Source organism: Stegodyphus dumicola, chromosome 4 (assembly GCF_044657685.1).
Source record: "Stegodyphus dumicola isolate Sdum_Otavi_A_Nest chromosome 4, ASM4465768v1".
NCBI classification, from domain to species: Eukaryota; Metazoa; Arthropoda; class Arachnida; order Araneae; family Eresidae; genus Stegodyphus; species Stegodyphus dumicola.
In genome coordinates, this window is record NC_140771.1 from 139746855 (window position 1) to 139767623 (window position 20769).

The following is a 20769-nucleotide window of genomic DNA, read 5'->3' on the forward strand; positions in this document are numbered from 1 at the left end:
TGGATTAAGTTATAAAATCAGCTGGATTGACATTTAGTGGAGTTTAATTGGAAAACTGAAATGTGCTGATGGAACTTTAAAATATAGTAAACTGCCTAGAATTATGTTGGCCATCTTGACAGTTCCCCATAGTAATGCAGAGTATGAGAGGATTTTTCAGTGTTGCGAAAATGAGAACTAAATTTAGATCTAATATTAGTGAACATTAGAAAAACTTTTATTAGCGAAAGCAGGCCTACGTGACAATTGCTATGAACAAAATTATGAAGTTTTTTCCTTAACGAAAGCAAAATCTGCCACTGTTCCATAACATTTGTACGAAAACTGATTAAAATGTCTTTTTTTGTTGTTTTGTTTTCTTAAACGATGCAAGTAATAAAAATGGTTTTATGTGTAAGGTATTTTTGTGTTGCTTGCATTTAAGAATTAGTAACTATTTAAAGTTAATTCATTATTAAAAACTATATTTTTTATCATTTAAAAAGTCTTTTTAACATTGTGAAAAATCTCCTGATTTTTGAGTGTCATAGGTTGGCAAGTATGCCAATGCCTGCAGCGCCCCGAAATCTGCTTTCTTGACCGTGGGCCCCGGGGTGCGTAAACATATGCCCTGAACAACTGGTCAGCTTGTCGCAGCCCCCCCCCCAGTGTTTAGTCCCCAAGCGAACTTGGTACTCATTTTATCAACCCAAAGAATGGAAATCAAGGGATGAAAGGCTGAGTCGACTTTGCCCAACCCGGGGATCGAACACCGGACCTGTGGTGCTGCTGCGCGATGCGCTAGCCACTGCACCACTCGGCCTCAAATAGTTCATGTCCAGCAATAAAAATTATATTAAATTCAGCCACACCTGTCTACAAGTTTCTCCTTTCAAGTTTCATCTTTCTGACTATACAGTAAAGTCCCTCCTCCCAAGGTTTATAACTCGGGAACCACTGTTAATATGTTGCAGCTTACTCCAAGCCATTATATTATAGATATATATGTAATGATATTTTTAAAACAATTGATTAAATTAAATTCTATTAATATTGCTTAATAATGTGTTGGCGATTCTCTACCTAAATTGCATCCCTGTTCCTAAATTTTGGCGAAATCCTTTCTTTAGTATAAAATATATTAACCTGTTGGCGCCCGCCAAATCGCCAAACTCATAAATCTGTCATATTACATAAAATACTTAAGAACACTCCTGATGAGAAGATAGCGTCACCTCGTGATTTCAATTAATATCGCTGATTGGAGGAGCTTCGTGACGTACACATATGTATAAGTAGGGCTTCTGCTCGAGGTACGAGGAGAAGCTTACGAGATGGATGCTAAAATAAACCTACCACTTTATATTCCAAAATTTGTCTCATTCCTGTTGCCCCGGCTGCACAAAACAAATAATGTATGAGAAATTACATTTCAGAAAGCCGGTAGGATACCACCTTCAAAGGGATTATCTAAAAAAGAAAATACCCCAAGGATTATATGGATAAAATGTTACGCACTTTAGATGAATTTGCCGCTGTGCGACTTCTATGTTTCTGCATTTTTCGCTAGGCGTTCTTGCTTCAAGAGAATCATCCTTCTGTTACCTGTATTCTGGTATTCTGCAGATTATTTTACGTCCAGAGAAGCATCCTTCTGCCCCCTGTGATGTGTGATTTGTGTTTCCATCGAAAGTTCGTCGTTCATCAAATGTGCTCTTACCGTTGACCTACTTTTGAGGATGGAAATCTTTCCCTACGTCTACGCCGTTCTGTGTTGCTCTCGAGAGCTTTGTGCTTGTGTGGTGATTGATCGTGTTTTGCGAAAATCTAATCAAGAGTGCCCAAAAATGTGTATTTTCGTGTCGATTTCATCACTCGTATTCTCGTCACAATAAGTCAAACAGAAGCAATTAGTAAAAAGATTGGCGATGCAAATGATATTATTACTATTGAATTATAATTACTGATTTAATAATAGTGTTTTTATTTTGAAAATTTTAAAAAGTATTATTTTGGTATAAATGTATTTTAAATTTGGTATTTAAAGGATGTATTTTGGTTTTAATATTGTTTTGGGAAAATTTAAAGAGTATTATTTTTGAATTAGTTATTTATGAAAGTATTATTAGTTTTATTTATAAAGTATTATTAGTTTTATTTATGAAAGTATTATTAAAAGAATAATGGCTAATGAAAACCTCTCTGATCCTGATGATTCATTAAGGGCAGCTAGCGCTGAACCTGAAACAAGTATAATTCCCTTTGACGCGCAGAATGATATGGATATAAATTCATGGCTTGAGTACTTTAACAAAACTCATTTAGATAAAGATGAAACGTGGAAGCTTAATAATGTAGCTCGATATCTAAAAGGTAATGCACTTAGCGTATATGTCAAAAACTGCCATAAAATTACTAAATATGTGGAATTAGTCCAAATTTTAAAGGAAAATTTTTTCGACCCCACTTTAACTACGTTTGGTGATTTTGCCAATTACAAGTACAATCATAAAGAGGACATAACGCAATATTTTCGCAAAAAATTAGATATTGGTAAAAAATTAAATCTAACTCATGAAATGATCTTGGAGGGTCTGACGGATGGCCTTCCTATAGAATTAAAATCCTTAATGACGATCAACGCACCCTCTGACCCCATCTCTTGGCTTACTCATGTCCATAAGCTTATTAAGATTAGCGAAAATCAACAAATCAAAAGTGCACCTCCCAGATTTGTTACTCCGATTGGGAACAGTTCTCAAGATTACCATCGATTTAATAGAAGTAGAATTTCAGCTACTGTGAGACAAGATTCTCCTAGACCCAACGATTTCCAACGTTTTCAGAGACCAAGTAATTTTTATAATCGGTTCAGTGGTCCAGGATTTACAAGCCATCATAATTATAATTCTCAAAATAGATTGCCATTGCCACCTAGTCCCTGTAGACTTTGCACCCGGAACGGAATCCCAAATGCTTTTCACTGGTTTCAGGTTTGTCCTTTCAGAAGGGAGAGATCTGATACACCTAATGTTACACCCCTTGCAATAGAACCAACCCCAGTAACCCCTCACAGTAGTTGACTATTAAAGGTGTCGGGATATTTGCCCAATAAGAAACGTCTAGAGTGTGTTGTAGACAGTGGTGCCACCATATCAATAATTTCTTCCAAAACAGCTAGACAATTACGTTTAAAAGTACAAAGAGTTAGATCATTTTCAGTAACCCAAACTAAAGGAAAAATAATCTTCAACAAAATATGTTGTATACAAATGAAAATTGGACGGATTAGTAAACAAATTACCTTGTTTGTTCTTGATAATAATTTGAATTATGTAATTTTAGGACTTTATGAATGCAAATTATTTGAGTTGAGTATTGATTGTACTAATTTAAAAATTAAACAGAGAGCTATTGTACTTAATGATGACTGCCATTTTGACAGCCGACCCATATCTCTACACCTCCAACTTCAAGGTGGTACAACAAATGTTTATCCATGTGTTAGTAATAATAATAATAATGATGATGATGATGTAAGAAATTTTCCAACCTGTAAATCTCGGACTACAAATCCAAATGAATTAGTTTCTCAGTCTAACATTTATGTGAAAAATGCTGTTTCTAATACTGTCGATAACAAAGAGTATAACTTGGAAAAATTGTTAAATGATTATTCATCTGTGTTTTCTAAAAATAAGTATGATGTAGGAAAAATTAATATTGAACCTCAACGAATTAATTTAAATTCTGATTTGCCTGTATCATTAAGACCTTATAGAACATCCCCTATGGAAGAAGAGGAAATTAAGACCCAAATTGATCAATTATTACAAGCAGGTATAATTAAAGAAAGTTGTAGCCCATATTCGTCCCCCGTGACTTTAGTACTTAAACGTGAGGAAGGAAAAAAAACTAGATTGTGTATAGATTATCGAAAATTGAATTCCCTGGCTAAAACAGATGCAAACCCTCTTCCTCGCATTGACACTTTCTTAGACAAATTAAGTAAAGCAAAAGTATTTTCTACAATTGATTTGAGATCTGGTTTCTGGCACATCCCGATTCACCCTGCAGATACTGAGAAATTAGCTTTTTGCACGAATTTTGGATTATTCGAATGGTTAAGACTCCCTTTTGGTTTCAAAAATGCACCTGCAATTTTTAACAGAACAATTAGACGAATATTAACAAAAAATAAAATTAATTTCGCTTGCAGTTACTTTGATGATATAATCGTTTACTCTTCCTCTGAGAAGGAACATTTAGAACATTTAAAAATTTTATTTGAGGTGTTTAAAGAGGAGCATATTAAATTGAATCGAAACAAATGTGTGTTCGCCCGAGATCAGATCACATTTCTTGGCTATGAAATAAAAAATGGTAGAATAATTCCCAATAACCATAATATAGAAGTTATTAAGAAACTTAAAAACCCCAGTAACACCAAAGAGTTACAAAGAGTTTTGGGAAGTGTGAATGTGTATCATAGATTCATTCCGAATTATGCAACTATTAGAGCTCCATTAAACAGACTCTTGAAAAAAGATGTCAAGTGGGAATGGGATGACCAATGTCAAAAAGCTTTCGACGAAATGAAAAGAATACTGATTTCCAAACCTGTTTTACAATTGTATGATTCCAGTAGGCCATGTCATATTTTTGTTGACGCTTCTCAAACTGCTGTTGGAGCTGTTTTGAAACAACCAGATGAAAATGATGTCCTTCACCCTGTATCATATCATTCCCGAACTTTAAGAAATTATGAGAAAAATTATACGATTACTGAGTTAGAATGTTTGGCCATAGTAGATGCCCTAGACAAATTCTATTACTATCTGCATGGACAAAAATTTGTTATACATACGGACCATGCGGCCCTCGTTTGGCTCAAAAATGTTAAAAATTTAAAAGGTAGACTCTTCCGTTGGTCACTCAAACTAAGTATGTTCAATTATGAAGTAAAGTATCAGAAGGGCTCTACCAATATTGAAGCTGACATGCTTTCTAGACATCCTGTTTCACAGCACCTCCAACATTATGTACATTTACTTGATAGAAATGAAATAATCCAACAACAAAAAACTGATAATGTCTGCGGAAAAAATTACCAAGAGATAAATGATATGATGGTAATTAAGAAAAAGAATTTTTATAAAATTGTAGTACCTAAATCTTTAAGATTAAAATTGTTGAATAAAACCCATGAAAATTTTGGTCACCCGGGAGTTCAAATTATGCTTAACTTAATCACCCCTCAATATTATTGGCCTCATATTAGCGAAGATATCGGAAATTTTGTTAAACATTGTCATACTTGTCAACTTAATAAAAAGAAAAAACAGAAAAAATTTGGTCTTATGCAAGACGTACCCCCAACCGACAAACCTTTCGAATGTCTCTCTATTGACACTGTGGGAGGATTTAATTATTATAATTCTACAAAAAAATATTTGCATATAGTTATTGACCATGCAACAAGATATGTCTGGGCGTTTCCCTCTAAAAGTGTAACTTCAGAAACCTATGCCAATTGTCTAAAACAAATATTTCAAATACAAGTCCCCGAAAAAATTCTGAGTGACAGGAATGCAGCCTTCACTTCCTCTAGATTCAAAAAATTTCTTAAAAAGCATAATGTTAAACAACTTTTAACTTCATCTCACCATCCCCAGACAAATGGTAAAGTAGAAAGAGTAAATCAATCAATAGTAAGTCGACTAAAATGTAAAGTAAATTCTTCTTCTAAAAAAGTACCGTGGACTAAAGTGCTAGAGCAAGTTGTTATCGAATATAACAACTCCCCTCATACGGTAACTAAGTTCACCCCAGCATACTTACTATTTGGTAACCTCCCTTTTGAATCTCCAATTGATCAAAATAAATACCCTTCCTTAAATGAAGCAAGGGCTTTAGCAAAGAAAAGAACTATCGAATACCACCGAAAGAATAAAACTAGATATGACATCAGATTTGTAGAATCTAAATTTCAACCTGGAGATTTTGTCCTTTACGAGGAATTTGAATACCCAAATACTAGAAAATTGACTTCACCCTATTCAGGCCCTTATCGGATTATGAATAAATTATCTGAAGTTAATTATGAAATCGACAGGGAAAATTTTCACACGAAGAAACCAACTGAGATTGTACATGCGTCAAAATTAAGGTTCTATTATCCACCCGAGAACTTTAAATTACATCATGAATAAATCAAAATTTATAAATCAATAAACTATCCATAACCCTTCTTTTAGTTTTCATCCTGTTGTCCCCCTTAATAATTGATTTATCTCTCAGTGTCTGAAAAGTTTGTCTGCCCTTTTCTTTTACTGGGCTCCTTCAAACTTGAGTTTCAGGTTCAATGCACTTTCCGTGTGGGAAACACTCAATTGAGGCTATACTACAAGTAGAGTACTATACCCTCACATTTCCTTGAGCTCATGGTTTCCTATGTTTGTGTTATAAATTGTAGCAACAGTTGAAAAAGTTAAATTTCAGTTGTTGAAATTTCTGAATTTCATTTTGTTTCTGCAGCATCGTGTACAAAAAACTGGTATGGATGTTGGAAGTTAAATTTTGTTTTGTTATCATTAATAAGAGAAAAATAGAGTGACAAAATATGTTAAAAACCTAGCAAAATGTGTATTTTCAACAAGAGATAAGAGCTCTAGTATCGTGACATAAAAACTCAAATGTTTTCAGTGCCAATGCTGATCCATAATTCTAGCGCTAATTAAATGATCCGGAGATCTCCAAAGACCAGTAAAAGACTGAAGATGAGACTGAATGACAACTCTAATGATTGTATGGACTCATACACAAACTGTGAATGGCATGCCCTAAGATATAAACTTACAAATTCAGTTATATTACTATTTCCTATTGCCGCGTAGCTAACCAGCAATGTGTTATTAGTGCTTTATTTGTTCTGCACTTAGTTACTATATTATAATTTCATTAATCATTTATTATATTTTATATACTGTATTAATTATATTCAAATATTTTATGTCATATTTTATGTAAACATTTTGTGTCCCTTGAGGTAAATACAATCAGTTTTCCTACTCACTTAATTTCCTAATAACTAAATTTTCTGCTCTCACTATCTGGACTGTCTTGGGTCGACGGCCGCGACAGCAAGCCTTTTCAGATGGGGGGGATAATCTGTAATGATATTTTTAAAACAATTGATTAAATTAAATTCTATTAATATTGCTTAATAATGTGTTGGCGATTCTCTACCTAAATTGCATCCCTGTTCCTAAATTTTGGCGAAATCCTTTCTTTAGTATAAAATATATTAACCTGTTGGCGCCCGCCAAATCGCGAAACTCATAAATCTGTCATATTACATAAAATACTTAAGAACACTCCTGATGAGAAGATAGCGTCACCTCGTGATTTCAATTAATATCGCTGATTGGAGGAGCTTCGTGACGTACACATATGTATAAGTAGGGCTTCTGCTCGAGGTACGAGGAGAAGCTTACGAGATGGATGCTAAAATAAACCTACCACTTTATATTCCAAAATTTGTCTCATTCCTGTTGCCCCGGCTGCACAAAACAAATAATGTATGAGAAATTACATTTCATATATATGTTATAAAATTGAATCTATTTCATCATTAACATCATGCAAAAATACTACAACAAAATGAAACCTTTTTTTTTTTTTTTTTCCTCTTGCATAAAATAATCTGTTTTGCAAATTTGAAATATTTAAGAAGTATTATTTAAATATATAAATTTTAAAAAGAACAATTCATTTATAAAATCTTAAATTGTAATGATAATTTTTTTTTTTATAGGGGCAACATTTTTGAGAGGAAAAAAATCATTGAATGTAACTTCAGTAAATGTGTAATGAATGTAACTTTAGTTAATGTATAATTCTGCAACACTTTACACTAGATTTTTTTTTTTTTTACAAAATAATTTAATTTCCATTTTATTGCAGAAGTAATAAAACATTTCTTTTCAAACAGGTTAAATTGTTTGTTGTAAATTTCTCTGCTTTAGCTTTTTCATGAAGAAATTAATAACAATAATGCAAGTAAGCTTTATCTCTTTTACATTATTCTTATTAATTTCTTCCTGATCTCCACTGCTCTGGAAAAACTATATGTCTTTTGACAGAAACCTTACCTGAGAGATGCATATAATTTCAAGTTTTTTGAAAGGTTAAGGTTAACAAATGTTGTAGTGAAATTTTAAAATTTCATGTTTGTAAAAATATTTGTAGTTTTATGCTTTGCTGAGCTATCAAAGAGATTTATTCTTTTAAATCTCATTACATTAATATTTAAGTTCAGGTGAAACATTTTAATGATCTTCTAAATATACTACATATAACTTTATGTAGAAATAATACTACATATAACTTGATATTAAATCTTCTTAGTTGATGTAAATATTTTGTCTTTAGTAAGATACTTTATATATACATTGCTATGCATTCTGAAACTGTCTTCCTACACATGAAAATTTTACTATTAAGTATTTATTTTCTTTCTAGGAAGATCTTAAGGAGCAGAAAGAAAAGAACATTTTATAAAGATGGTTTTAACTTAGTTACTGGATGTGCTGTTGTGAACAAAAATTATTTTCATCTAGTGGTTGGAATGTGATATATCAGCAAAACCCGAGTTTTACACCATTATGGAAATCTAATAGTTATTATTTTTTTAATCAGCATTTGCATAGATATTAAATGAGTGCTGGGAATCAAATACTGTATGTATTAAAAATGAAGAACATTTATTTAGTATTTTAAATACATCAGAATGTTTTCCAATACTATTGTTTGATGTTTTATAACCATGCATTTATACAAAATCTACAATCATATGGTTTAATTTGGCATCATTTTGCTTTGTTTGTTTGCATCTAAATGCTAGTAATGTTTGTCAAAGATCCGAAAAATTAGGCTATGATTGTACAACTATGGCTTAATTTTATTATAATACATTCAAGCACATATCAGATATAGAAATTTATAGATAAAAACCTTGATATGTGGAATTTAAAATTCTCGTAAACAGGTGAATATGTATATTAACACCTGTATAAAAAATTTTGTTTCAGACCTAAATTTTATTTTTATATGGAAATTTAGTTATATATTTTTAATATAAATATTCAAGCTATATTATATTTTATTTCAAATTTCTTTATACAAAAATTAATAAACAAACTAAATGTTTTTGATGCAGATTTTTCTCTTTTATACAAATCATATGTGCATAAGAAGTATTTATTTTAAATTTGAAAATTTTGATATTCTACATTTTGATGCATATTTTAACATAATGTTACTGGGCTGCTACTTTTCTTGTAAAATGGGGACACTTCTGGCTTTTATCACATTTCCCAGTAAATCTTCTAGTTTTTAAAATTTATCTAAATTAAATCATCTTTTTCAAATGCAGTTCTAGAGGAACTGTTGATGAATAATTTCATAGGAAGCCAAAATGGTAAAAAAGGGAGGGCGCTTGATAAAAAATGTAAAAACTCTTATATTATCATTTCTAGATGAACTCCAATTTTAAAAATACAATTTTTCCCCAAATGATTTTGAATATCTTTCGGATTAACTTTTATTTGATATGCATTTTAATCTATTGCAGAGTTTTATGGAACATTTTATGAAGACTTAATATATAAAATATATAATTTTGTTAGTGACATTTATTAAGTTAATGTTTTGAAGTTATAGACTACTATTATCTACTAAACATTACTAAGTTTATTTTCATGGTTATATGCACATTTATTATTAATTTTACTTTTACCGTTTAATTATACTTAATAAAAAATTTTCTCCTTACTTGGGTTTTCAATAAAAAAATTTACGAAAATTAATAAAAGTGAATGCAATTAGCCAAACACTAAAAGTGAAATTAAAAATTTAGAATAATGAATTAAATATAAACATTAATTTAATGTATTTTGCAATAATCACAAACATGTTATAATTAGTATATTAACCTGAATTTGCATTGTAAAATAAATCAGATTTGCTAATAGTGTTCTTCTGAAATTGCATTGCTCTGCAAGTGCAAAAACCTTGTAGTTTTTCAGATTTTGAGGTAGCCAGCTATGGTATTAAAATGCTGCGTCATCTTGAAAGTTCTGTGGTTTTTCAATAATAAATAGAAATGAAGCAGTACAAATTTTCATTGAAGCTCATAAGAACCATTTTGTTCTATGACATTTCCACATCTCTTCAGCAATTGGAAAATTCCTTTTTACTACCTTGTACGAAGTAAAAAGGAAGTATTGTAATCGCGAAAAGCTTCAGGCAGCATATTTCAACGAAAATATCCACTTTGACCACTTTCGAATGCAATTTAACGATGTTTCTGCGTGATATCTGTACGTAAGGGCAGAATAAGACTCTTTTCCCCCAAAAAAACTAAAAAACTGCTTTAAAATAAATTCTGAAGGGAATTTTTCGTGGCGTATGTACGTACGTGTGCACGTACGAATGTACGTATCTCGCATAACTCAAAAATGACTAGCTTCAGAACGTTGAAATTTTGTATATAAGACTATTATAACATGTAGATGTGCACCTCGTATTTTGGTTTCAATCAGCCGCGCCAAACGTATAAAAATATATTTATAAATATATCCACTCTGTTACCCAGCTCAGTGATCTCAGTTTCTTTACTCTTATATGTTTGTAAATTGTACATTTTTTGCTTTAAAAATGATTGAATTATGTTGTTTTTATCTTCCAGTTAAGGGTTTTATGCCTTTAGTAAATCTGTATGCAATATGTTTAGAATTATCGGCAATTTTAAAGTTGTTTAATTGCCGCTAAGCCTTTTTTAATGGCGGCCATTGATGTTTACATTTGAAACAGGAGACTAGTGGATTTGTTGCCCATCTAGAGAAACTTAGCTTCACAACAACAAAGATCGCCTTCATTTATTATTGCGAATTAAATCATGTTTAATCCTTTCTGGAATTTTTTCGAGGAAATAAGCGTTTAAGATTTACTTCGTAATTTTTAATATAGATATTTTGAGTTTTTATGTATTTTTGCCTTGTCATGAAGTGAAAACTGAATTAATTGAATGAGAAATACTCAATCGTCTGTGAAAAACTGTTTCTTTCTTGTTTTGTTTGCTTAATTTCTTTCATGCATAGTTCTAGCTTTATTATAGTATTTGAATAGAACATGTGGCAACGATAAGATAATTCTTTAAATGATATAAATTTTGTGCATTCTGAGTTATAATATGAGTTATAATATGAGTAGTTAGTATATTGTATATTAGTTAGTAAATATATAGTATTGTATATTAGTTAAGTAAACATAGGTCGGCGAAGTAGGTTTAATTCAATCTAATAAGTTTAAATGAAATGCAAGAAAAAGTGCGTATAATTTAATATTTCCTGTGTACAAGGAAGTCATGTGGTGAACACAGCAGATTTTTTTAATGTTACGAATTTGGTATTTAAAAAAACTTATCTGGATGCTGCCCTGCGTTACCCTACAGACCGTGTCCTATGAGAAGATCGACATCGAGGGAAAAGTATTAACATCACGTTTGGAAGTGCTGCTTACCATCACACGGCATATGTAGCGGAAATTTCTGTTTTTGGCTATGGATCCAGGAAGTAAAATTTCTGTTCTTGCTGGTATTGTGATATTGTCTTGTGCTATGATTTTATGAGCATCATTAACTCCAAATAACGCTATGTCCTCAGATGTAGAATGCAATTCGTTATTTTTAAAGTCCAAGGAAAAATTGTATTTCCTTAGAAAGTCCAATCCGAGTATGCAAGAATCAGTGATCTCTGCTACATATGCCGTGTGATGGTAGGCAGCACTTCCAAACGTGATGCTTATGGTTAACTTCCCAGTTATGTTGATCTTATCACCAGATGCAGTCTGAAGGGTAACACAGGATGGTGTCCAAATAAGTTTATCTTTAAACTGTTCAGCTAAATCTTTCCTAATGATGGTAACATTAGCTCCTGTGTCAATGATCATATTGCAAGGAACTCCATCGATATTCCCATTAATGGACGGTCCGTTACTGTTGCCACTCACTGTATAAATTTTAATATTCGTCACGCGCTGCACTGCGCGAGAAATAAAACCATTTAATTTATAATTGAACTAACATTAGCTTTTTAAATACCGAATTCGTAACACTTCCCCATTCCCAAGGACTGCACGTCCCAGGCAGTACAATCCCTGGACAGGAAGCTAAACTTACAACTGTGGCATAAATGCATTAATAAGCATTACATTACAATAATAAACAACATGAACAATAAATGCAATACATAAAACAAATCAAATGCTATCAAATACTAAATACAAATCAAATCAAAGACACATTTAAAAACAAAATGGACCATGCTCTTATACTATTTACAATTATTTGCATTATGTACTATGGCCATAGTAATGAGCTAACCTGTTGTAATGAACGACTTTAGGTTTAGAGTTCGAAGACTTACGAATCCGAACCACGACGTCATTCAGCCTGTTTAGGACTGTGTACAGGCCATCCCATGATGACTGTAATTTCGGACAAAGTCCTTTCCGTCGAGTCGGATTCCACAACCACACCTTGTCTCCTTCGTGGAATTGATGTTCAGTAGCTCTTGTGTCGTATCAGGTCTTCATCTTCTCCGTCGCCAAGTTCACTCGCTTTCGTGCGAAACGGGGCATCACCTCAAAAAGGATCCTCGCCTGGAAATGCTGACGCCTTGTCCGAAAGATCCAGCTCGGGAAGCTGCCGAAATCATACTAGGGTCGAAAAGAAACGCAAGACTACCAGCTCTTCTCCAGCCCAGTTGCTCTTCGGTCGAGACCTTCGTCTGCCTTGTGACCGCCTGTTTCATCGCCGTACGGATGCGCCTTCATCGCCGTACGGATGCGCCTTCATCGCCTGAGGAACACATCCAAGATGTCCAGGCCCGTTTTGAAGTGATGCCCCGTTTCGCACGAAAGCGAGTGAACTTGGCGACGGAGAAGATGAAGACCCGATACGACACAAGAGCTACTGAACATCAAGTCCACGAAGGAGACAAGGTGTGGTTGTGGAATTCGACTCGACGGAAAGGACTTTGTCCGAAATTGCAGTCACCTTGGGATGGCCCATACACAGTCCTAAACAGGCTGAATGACGTCGTGGTTCGGATTCGTAAGTCTTCGAACTGTAAACCTAAAGTTGTTCATTACGACAGGTTAGCTCATTACTATGGCCATAGTACATAATGTAAATAATTGTAAATAGTATAAGACCATGGTCCATTATGTTTTTAAATGTGTCTTTGATTTGATTTGTATTTAGTATTTAATTTGCATTTAGTATTTGATTTGTATTTGATAGCATTTGATTTGTTTTATGTATTGCATTTATTGTTCATGTTGTTTAGTATTGTAATGTAATGCTTATTCATGCATTTATGCCACAGTTGTAAGTTTAGCTTCCTGTCCAGGGATTGTACTGCCCGGGACGTGCAGTCCTTGGGAAGGGGGCAGTGTTACGAATTTGGTATTTTAAAAAACTTATCTGGATGCCGCCCTGCGTTACCCTACAGACTGTGTCCGATGAGAAGATCGACATCAATGGAAAAGTAAATGTTAACATCACGTGTGGAAGTGCCGCTTACCATCACACAGCATATGTGAAAGGCATATATAGAAACCTTATGATGACGGTCAACCCCCTTTTAAAATTAGAAATTTTAAAGAGGTAGACCATACAGTGTGTAGCAGAACTATTGGAGTGTATGTATCTATACGGACAATTTTGCTAGGAATGTGTTGAAAAGAAGAATAGGAAATGTTTGTACGAAAGGAAAAGAGAGGTGGGAAAAGCGCAACTAACGCAGTAAGTGGCGATGTTGGTGGTATTCAAGGTGACGGTGAACAGGGGATTCGAAGGATGTCGACGGAGAGAAGAGGGACGTGAGGATGGTAAGCAGGATGAGGCCGGTGAGGTTGCAAAAAGTATCGGTGATGTACGGAAAGGTGAGGAACCTGTTACAGATAATCGTGTGCCTGTGGATCCGGGGCAAAAAAAACATCTGTGAAGCGATTACCAAAGTATTAAGGAGTGCGCATTTAACAGATCTCGTAGATGGAGCATTAAATTTAGATGACTCGAGTGGATTAATTTACAGCGTTTTGACGAATGCAATGGAGGGATTATCCTTTTCTGTGACTGGGATGTCAATGCCCTCAAAAGTACCGCATTTTTATCAGCTTAAAGTGGTGTGGGGTGGAACGATGGGTGTAACAGCAGGGGAGAATGTACCGCCTACTGTCGAATCACAATTTTCGTTTCTTGAACCAATTTGGAAAGTGTGGGAAGGGGGATTTGACTTAGCGTATGTTGCCATTAACACGAACATGGAAGGGTTCGAGATGGAAGTAGATCCATTTCATCTTGATAGGTGTGGTATTCGGGTTGAGGGTCTAAATGCAGAGGGAGTATCTATTGGATATAGTGAAGGACAGCATCATATGACTTACGATGAGACTCGTACGCCGAAACAGTTGCTTGAAATTTTGTTGGGTTTGATTGGTGTTGCGGGACGTATTGGGAGGTATGTGCTTCTTGGAAAGGAGTCGGGTGAGGGAGATGGTGTTTTTTGCGAGTTACATCCAGGAACTCATCCGTCGCCGCTTGATGCCATTACTGCATATTTATGTCGCGACGATTACGAGCAATACCCGCATGTCCTAGAACCATTGCAAATTTCTCACAAATACGATTGGTTTAGTCGTGAGATAGCCGGGCGCTGGGAAGCACCAGTGTTAGGAACAAGTGGACTCCCAGTTAATGTTGCTGCCCAGCGAAAGATTAGTCGGTTGTGTGTCGCAAATGTGGATTTCGTTACGTCACGTGTGCATGAACATGTGATGGAGGAGTTGCGTGCGGAACAGGCTGAGGTAGCACAGTTTGTAGCATTGTTAAATTCGATTCAGTTTTGATTAATGATATTTTGAATAGACGAGGGGACATTGTCTTGTATAAGTGGGTACTAAAAGTTTCTAGAGAAAACTTAGCATATACGCACATGTTCACTTTTCCGCATAGCGTTGAGTATAGGGATGGATACGTTACTGCGTTTTTAATTTCCTCAGATTTGCGCTTCGTCGTGTACAAACATCTGTTGGATAATGTGAATTCACGTATGGGATTTGTTGACCTGATTACCCCGGCCCATTGTTTAAATGGTTTTTCTACACCGCTCTACGCTATGCAACGGGGGAATATGACCTTGGGGACGACCTTAACGACATGGTTGCGATGTTTTTCGAATTTTACAAAGGAGACGTTGTGCCATACAATTGTCCAGGATGTGACGGCGCCGTTTATGGATGTCCAAGCGCTACAGTCCCAGTTTGGTAGTCCGAATTCTGTGAAGGCGGTGTTGTTTGCGATTGGGATCAAAGTATCATTGGTGATGTCGCCCAACCTGCACACTTACAATCGACACGTGCAGGCACGTATGCTAATGAATTTCTTTTGCACGTTTTTTGAGTGGGCGTACTATGCATGGTTGGCTCGGGACGGCTATGGGCGAACCGCTGAGGGAGAAGTGATTCATGATTGGGTGAGAGAGATTGCGACGAGGCGTACATGTGTGATACGTGATTTTACAGTTCTTGAGTGACCAGGTGGCGTACCACGGGGGACCGACCCTCGTCAATGGTATCTAATGGTAGCGTTTTGAGATTTCTTTTGTGAGAACGACGTCTCAGTGAAAATCGAGATACCAAATCCGGATTATCGAGTGGGGATTCGTCGTGTACACTTAGCAGGAGTGATTTATGCTCCACGTTCAGGGGAAGGGGGAGAATGGACGCCGTTACAAACAGTTCTCAATACGGTGGACACTCTGGGATACCAATACCAGGAAGTATTCTACTCAGGGAGAGATCGTCTGCAGAGCGCGGCCACCAAAGAGGCCATTGCTCACACACTAGCTGTTATTTCACGATATATTATTGGCTTTTCTCAGTTCTTTCACTCGACGTATTGTCCAATTTATCATCTTGTTTTCTTGCATCCTGAGTTATGGTTCGATAGCGTTGATCCGGGTGCGGACTGGCGTAACATGTATGGAGTTCGGGAGAACCCAGAATACCTGGAGCAGATACGAAATAGAACAGCTCCTTATGCCCGTCCCTCCTTTACTGTGTTCCCATCCTGCTATTGCTTCGTTGTCGCCCCAGCAGGGAGTAACTGCATTTAGTAGTTTGGTGGCGATGGAATGCGTATACCGGGCGGGGATGCGTGATGTAGATCAGACGGTGGATTTGCAAACATACATCGCACTTTGGAATTCAAATAATGTGAGCAGTGTGTACGGGAATACGAGTGGAGACTCACGTTAGGACGACAGATGATGGAGGTTTTGGGCATTATTGCGGGAATTAGTACGGGCACATTAATCCGTCAGGTGGTAATCCAGGAGTTTATTGTGCGTGCGCTCTCCCGTGGGACATTGAACACGAACTCGACAGTCGTGCTTATGCATGCGTTTGGTGTGGCCCCGAATAGCTCGGATCTTGTGCGGAATATGGATATGGTAGAGTTTCGAACGATCCATCTGGATCCATGTGTGTATCGTCTTGAGTATGGGCAAATTACGCCTACAGATGAGTTCCACGTATTGGGAGGGCAAAATCGAAATTACTTGCGTGAGTCTGTGTTGCGAAATTTCTACTTGTTATGCAATGCATTCTTTGGTGATCGGGCTGGGATGGTGCGAATTAGTCGAGGGATGACGTATAGTATGCATTGTATTCACGGGTTGACATTTCAGACGCTGCATGAGTTATCCCTGGTTAATGTTTATATGATTCCACATCCCCATGCGGTGCATAGTGAGACTAGGGATCAAACGCAGATTCTGTACATTATCTATTTGGTGTATCAATATTGGAATGAAAATCTGGAGCTTGAACAGCGTCGTGTTGAAGTTATTGCACGTCATTCTCATGAACTGCTGGAGCTGGCTCAGCAACATTTCAATGTGCAGGTGAACTTTCTGACGTATATCGTTGAACAACCTTGTGCGATAAATAGTGCCATTGTGAGCTTTATTGAAGAAGCGGTGCAAAAACAGATTGGGGTAGTGTGCTTTCCAAAAGCTCGTTTTATGTATAACTACTCCGTGTGCCAGATTGGGAGTGCGACGAGTGAGTTTGCAGCGGAAGGTAATTGTTTCACACGTCTGCAATCTACTCCAGAAGACGTGTTGGGATCGGTTCACGTTTGTGATACCCAAATAATGCGTGGTGGTCATGATCCTGGACGGTGTGTAAAACCTTTACTGCCGGCCGTTGGTGTTGGAGATGACTTCATATTTGGGAGTGATGTGAATGTTCATGGATGTCGATTACAGGGATTGCATATTTGGGCGAGTGAATTTTTTCCACGGTTAATTCAGAATGGAAGTGCGCAAGTGCAAGTGTTGAGAGATGGTCAACTCGTTGCTAGGTTAGATGTATTTCTATACACGGCATATATAGAAATTAACGCAAAATCTTGTTGAGCCTTCAGTAAGTCCATGGGCATCTCCCATCGCCCTAGTCAGAAAGAAAGATGGCTCAACAAGATTTTGCTTCGACTATCGCCGGTTGAATGAGGTTACGAAGAAAGACAGTTACCCTCTTCCTAGAATTGACGACATTCTAGACACTCTTTCTGGAAGCAAGTGGTTCTCAACACTTGATTTAAAGAGTGAGTATTGGCAGGTAGAAATACACCCTGAAGACCGAGAAAAGACGGCATTTACTATGGGACAAGGGCTTTGGCAATTCAAGGTGATGCCGTTTGGACTGTGTAATGCGCCGGCAACATTCGAACGTTTTATGGAGACTGTTTTGAAAGACCTTTCCTACGAAGCCTGCCTGATATACCTGGACGACATCATCATCGTCGGAAAGAGTTTTGAAGAACATTTAGAAAATCTTAGGAAGGTGCTTCAGAAACTGAAAGAAGCCAATCTGAAGCTGAGTCCCGCTAAAAGCAAATTGTTCCGAAAGGAAGTGACTTACCTGGGACATGTCATCTCTGCAGTAGGTGTGCGCACGGATCCTGAAAAGGTATCAGCGGTTAAATCCTGGAAACGTCCCGAAAATGTCCATCAGCTGAGAAGCTTCCTAGGGCTTTGCACCTACTATAGGAGATTCGTGAAGGACTTTTCTTCCATCGCAAGACCCCTTCACAAGCTGACAGAGAGCAACCAAAAGTTCTTGTCGACAAAAGAATGCGAGGATGCATTTAACAACTTAAAGGAGGCTTTAACAATATTATTAGGTTTATTTGTTAAGTTATGGAGGTGCTGTTTGAGTTTCCAAAAAAGTGAATTCTAAGCTGTTCAGAGAATTTTGAAGAGACATGGAGATCTGAAATTTTGAGGGGGTAAAATCTGATAAATATGTGGGTGGACCCCTAACATTCCAGCCATACTCATTAAGCTTTTGACATTCATCGAAAAGTGGGGCCGAGCATTGTCATGATGGAAGACACCTTGATGATTATTCAGTTTGAGTTGCATGCTTTGCTTTGGTTTCTGCTTTTAATACTGTCATTTGGGAGCATTTTTTCTGAATTTACTGTCTCATTTGGTGGCAATAATTCATATTATACAATTCCTTTGTAGTCCCACCATACACGAAGCATTACGTTTTGAAGATGCAGCTTTTTTCTCGATGTTACTAAAGAAGATTCTTTGAGCTTACCCCCATTATCTTTTTCCTTTTAACATCACTGCTCAGTATAATTTCTTATCTCCAGCAATGGGCTACTTCCAGAAGAGAGCTTCTATATTTCTTTTCAGTGAAGAATCACATTCTGAAACTCGTACATGTTCTGCTCTGTTAAAAGTGTGGCATACCTATACATCATTGTGGCTTACATATTCACTCTTTTTCAAATGATCATATACTGATATAAATTTCTAATATTTAGTCTATCTGATAGTTTCTGAACTGTATAATGTGGACTTTCAGCTAAGCATCTTTTAATAGGTCCTTGTTTACAGAGGCTGGTTATCTAGAGGAGGCTTCATCTTCAAGTCTGAAAATTCTACACCTCTCAAACCATCCAAGTCTGTACTTTGCTCATATATGTCACAAATTTTATAAGCATTTTTTCTTTCTTTAAACTGAGAGAAATGTCTATGTGATAAAAATTAAGTTCTCCATTACATTGAACAAACACTGCACTTGAAACACTATAACGAAGCAAAATTATGCCACAAACACACTAGAAATATGCAACTTGAAAATAAAGGAATATATTTAAAATCTCTACTTTGATCAAGGCCAATCTGTATCAGCAGTAACAAAATAATTAGAAGTAAATGTCCTTCAATTTGAAAAAACAGCAGAATTTTCAAGACAACAGTACATTTATATGTCATGGTAAAACTTATTTTTAACAGATTTTATTTCTTCCATTAGGTTTAGAGATTCAATCAAATACTATAAATCACCTATTGTTAAAAATTTTTGTCTACTGTACAGACCTTAGAGAGGAGATGTTTATTTTCTTAAAAAAATACTGTTCAATTTCAAATGTATCTAGAAGTTATCATGCAGCGTATCATACATAAAGGTTTCACTGTAATTAGAAAATCATTTTTATGAAAGTATTTATATTAATTACAAAATCATTTTTCATAAAAATATTCGTAATATACGTATTTAAAAATGTTTCTATACTAAATTTTTGTACTAATTCAGTAATTAAAAAAAAATATGAAATGCATATATGTGACCTGATAGAGAATATATTCAAATATCCAGTAATGTCCTAGAACGTCTCATAACTGTGAAAATGGCAGAAGTTTAATGCATTACTAATTATTTAATTTGTCTGAGTAATGCCAATCTTAATAAACAAGTCACTTGTAATTTGGATGATCAAAACAATTTATTTTGGTAACTATAAGTTACATAAAATTGATAAAGTCTAAATAATTTTGGTGGCATGATACTTAATATTGTCTTATCGTATTGCAAGATAATTTACATAAGAATTTCTGATTCTTATGTAATTCTGATTCTAATTCATGAAGATTTCTCAGTCTCTGTAGTACAAAAAATTCTGAAAAAAATGACATTTTATTTATTGTATTTTATATTATTTATTAAATATATTACTCATTTTCTGTTGTATAATTTATTTGCATAATTTATTAAAAACTATCTTATGAAGAGAAGTTTTATAATTTTCAAAATGTTCAGATGAGAGTAAAGTTAAACTAATCAATTATATTTGAAATGAATACAATTGATTATTTGAAAATTTTCTTAGATTATTATTACACTATTCAACATTTTGGCAAAGAGTATTATATTATTGAATAATCATATTACTCTTTATAAATAGTAGTCTTTATTAGGAACTTGAAAGTTGTAATATCTCAGCGTTCCATGATGTCTGAAATGCAAATATATCCATCAACATTAAAAAATTCTTATATAGTTTTTCTTCTTTATTTGATAAAATTTTAAGAATGAAGGATGATTTTTCTTTAATAAATAGTTTAAACTTGTGTATATTTGTAAAAGTTGTTGTTAAAGTTTAACTTAACCACATCAAGAATGACTAGAGGAGATAGATGGATGGAGTGGTTATGCTGTAAAACTTAATGTGATAATTCATTGAACTGATGAAAGTGGTCACTTTATACATGTATTCACATTTTTCTGCATAAAATAAGATGCTTTTTTGGGAGGGGAAGTCTTGAAATTATGATAAATGCCTTATATTTTATTATTAAA

The 20769-nt window shown here is 35.1% G+C and overlaps 1 protein-coding gene across 1 annotated transcript in view; it reads left to right on the plus strand.

Moving 5' to 3' along the window:
- Positions 1-9200, plus strand: part of LOC118199127 (mpv17-like protein 2) — a 29829-nt gene extending 20629 nt beyond the window's left edge. The window contains exon 4 of the mRNA XM_035370927.2: positions 8503-9200. Coding sequence (XP_035226818.1) covers positions 8503-8541 — 39 coding nt within the window. The 3' untranslated portion in view covers positions 8542-9200. The remainder of the gene's footprint in view (positions 1-8502) is intronic.
- Positions 9201-20769: the final 11569 nt, after the last annotated feature.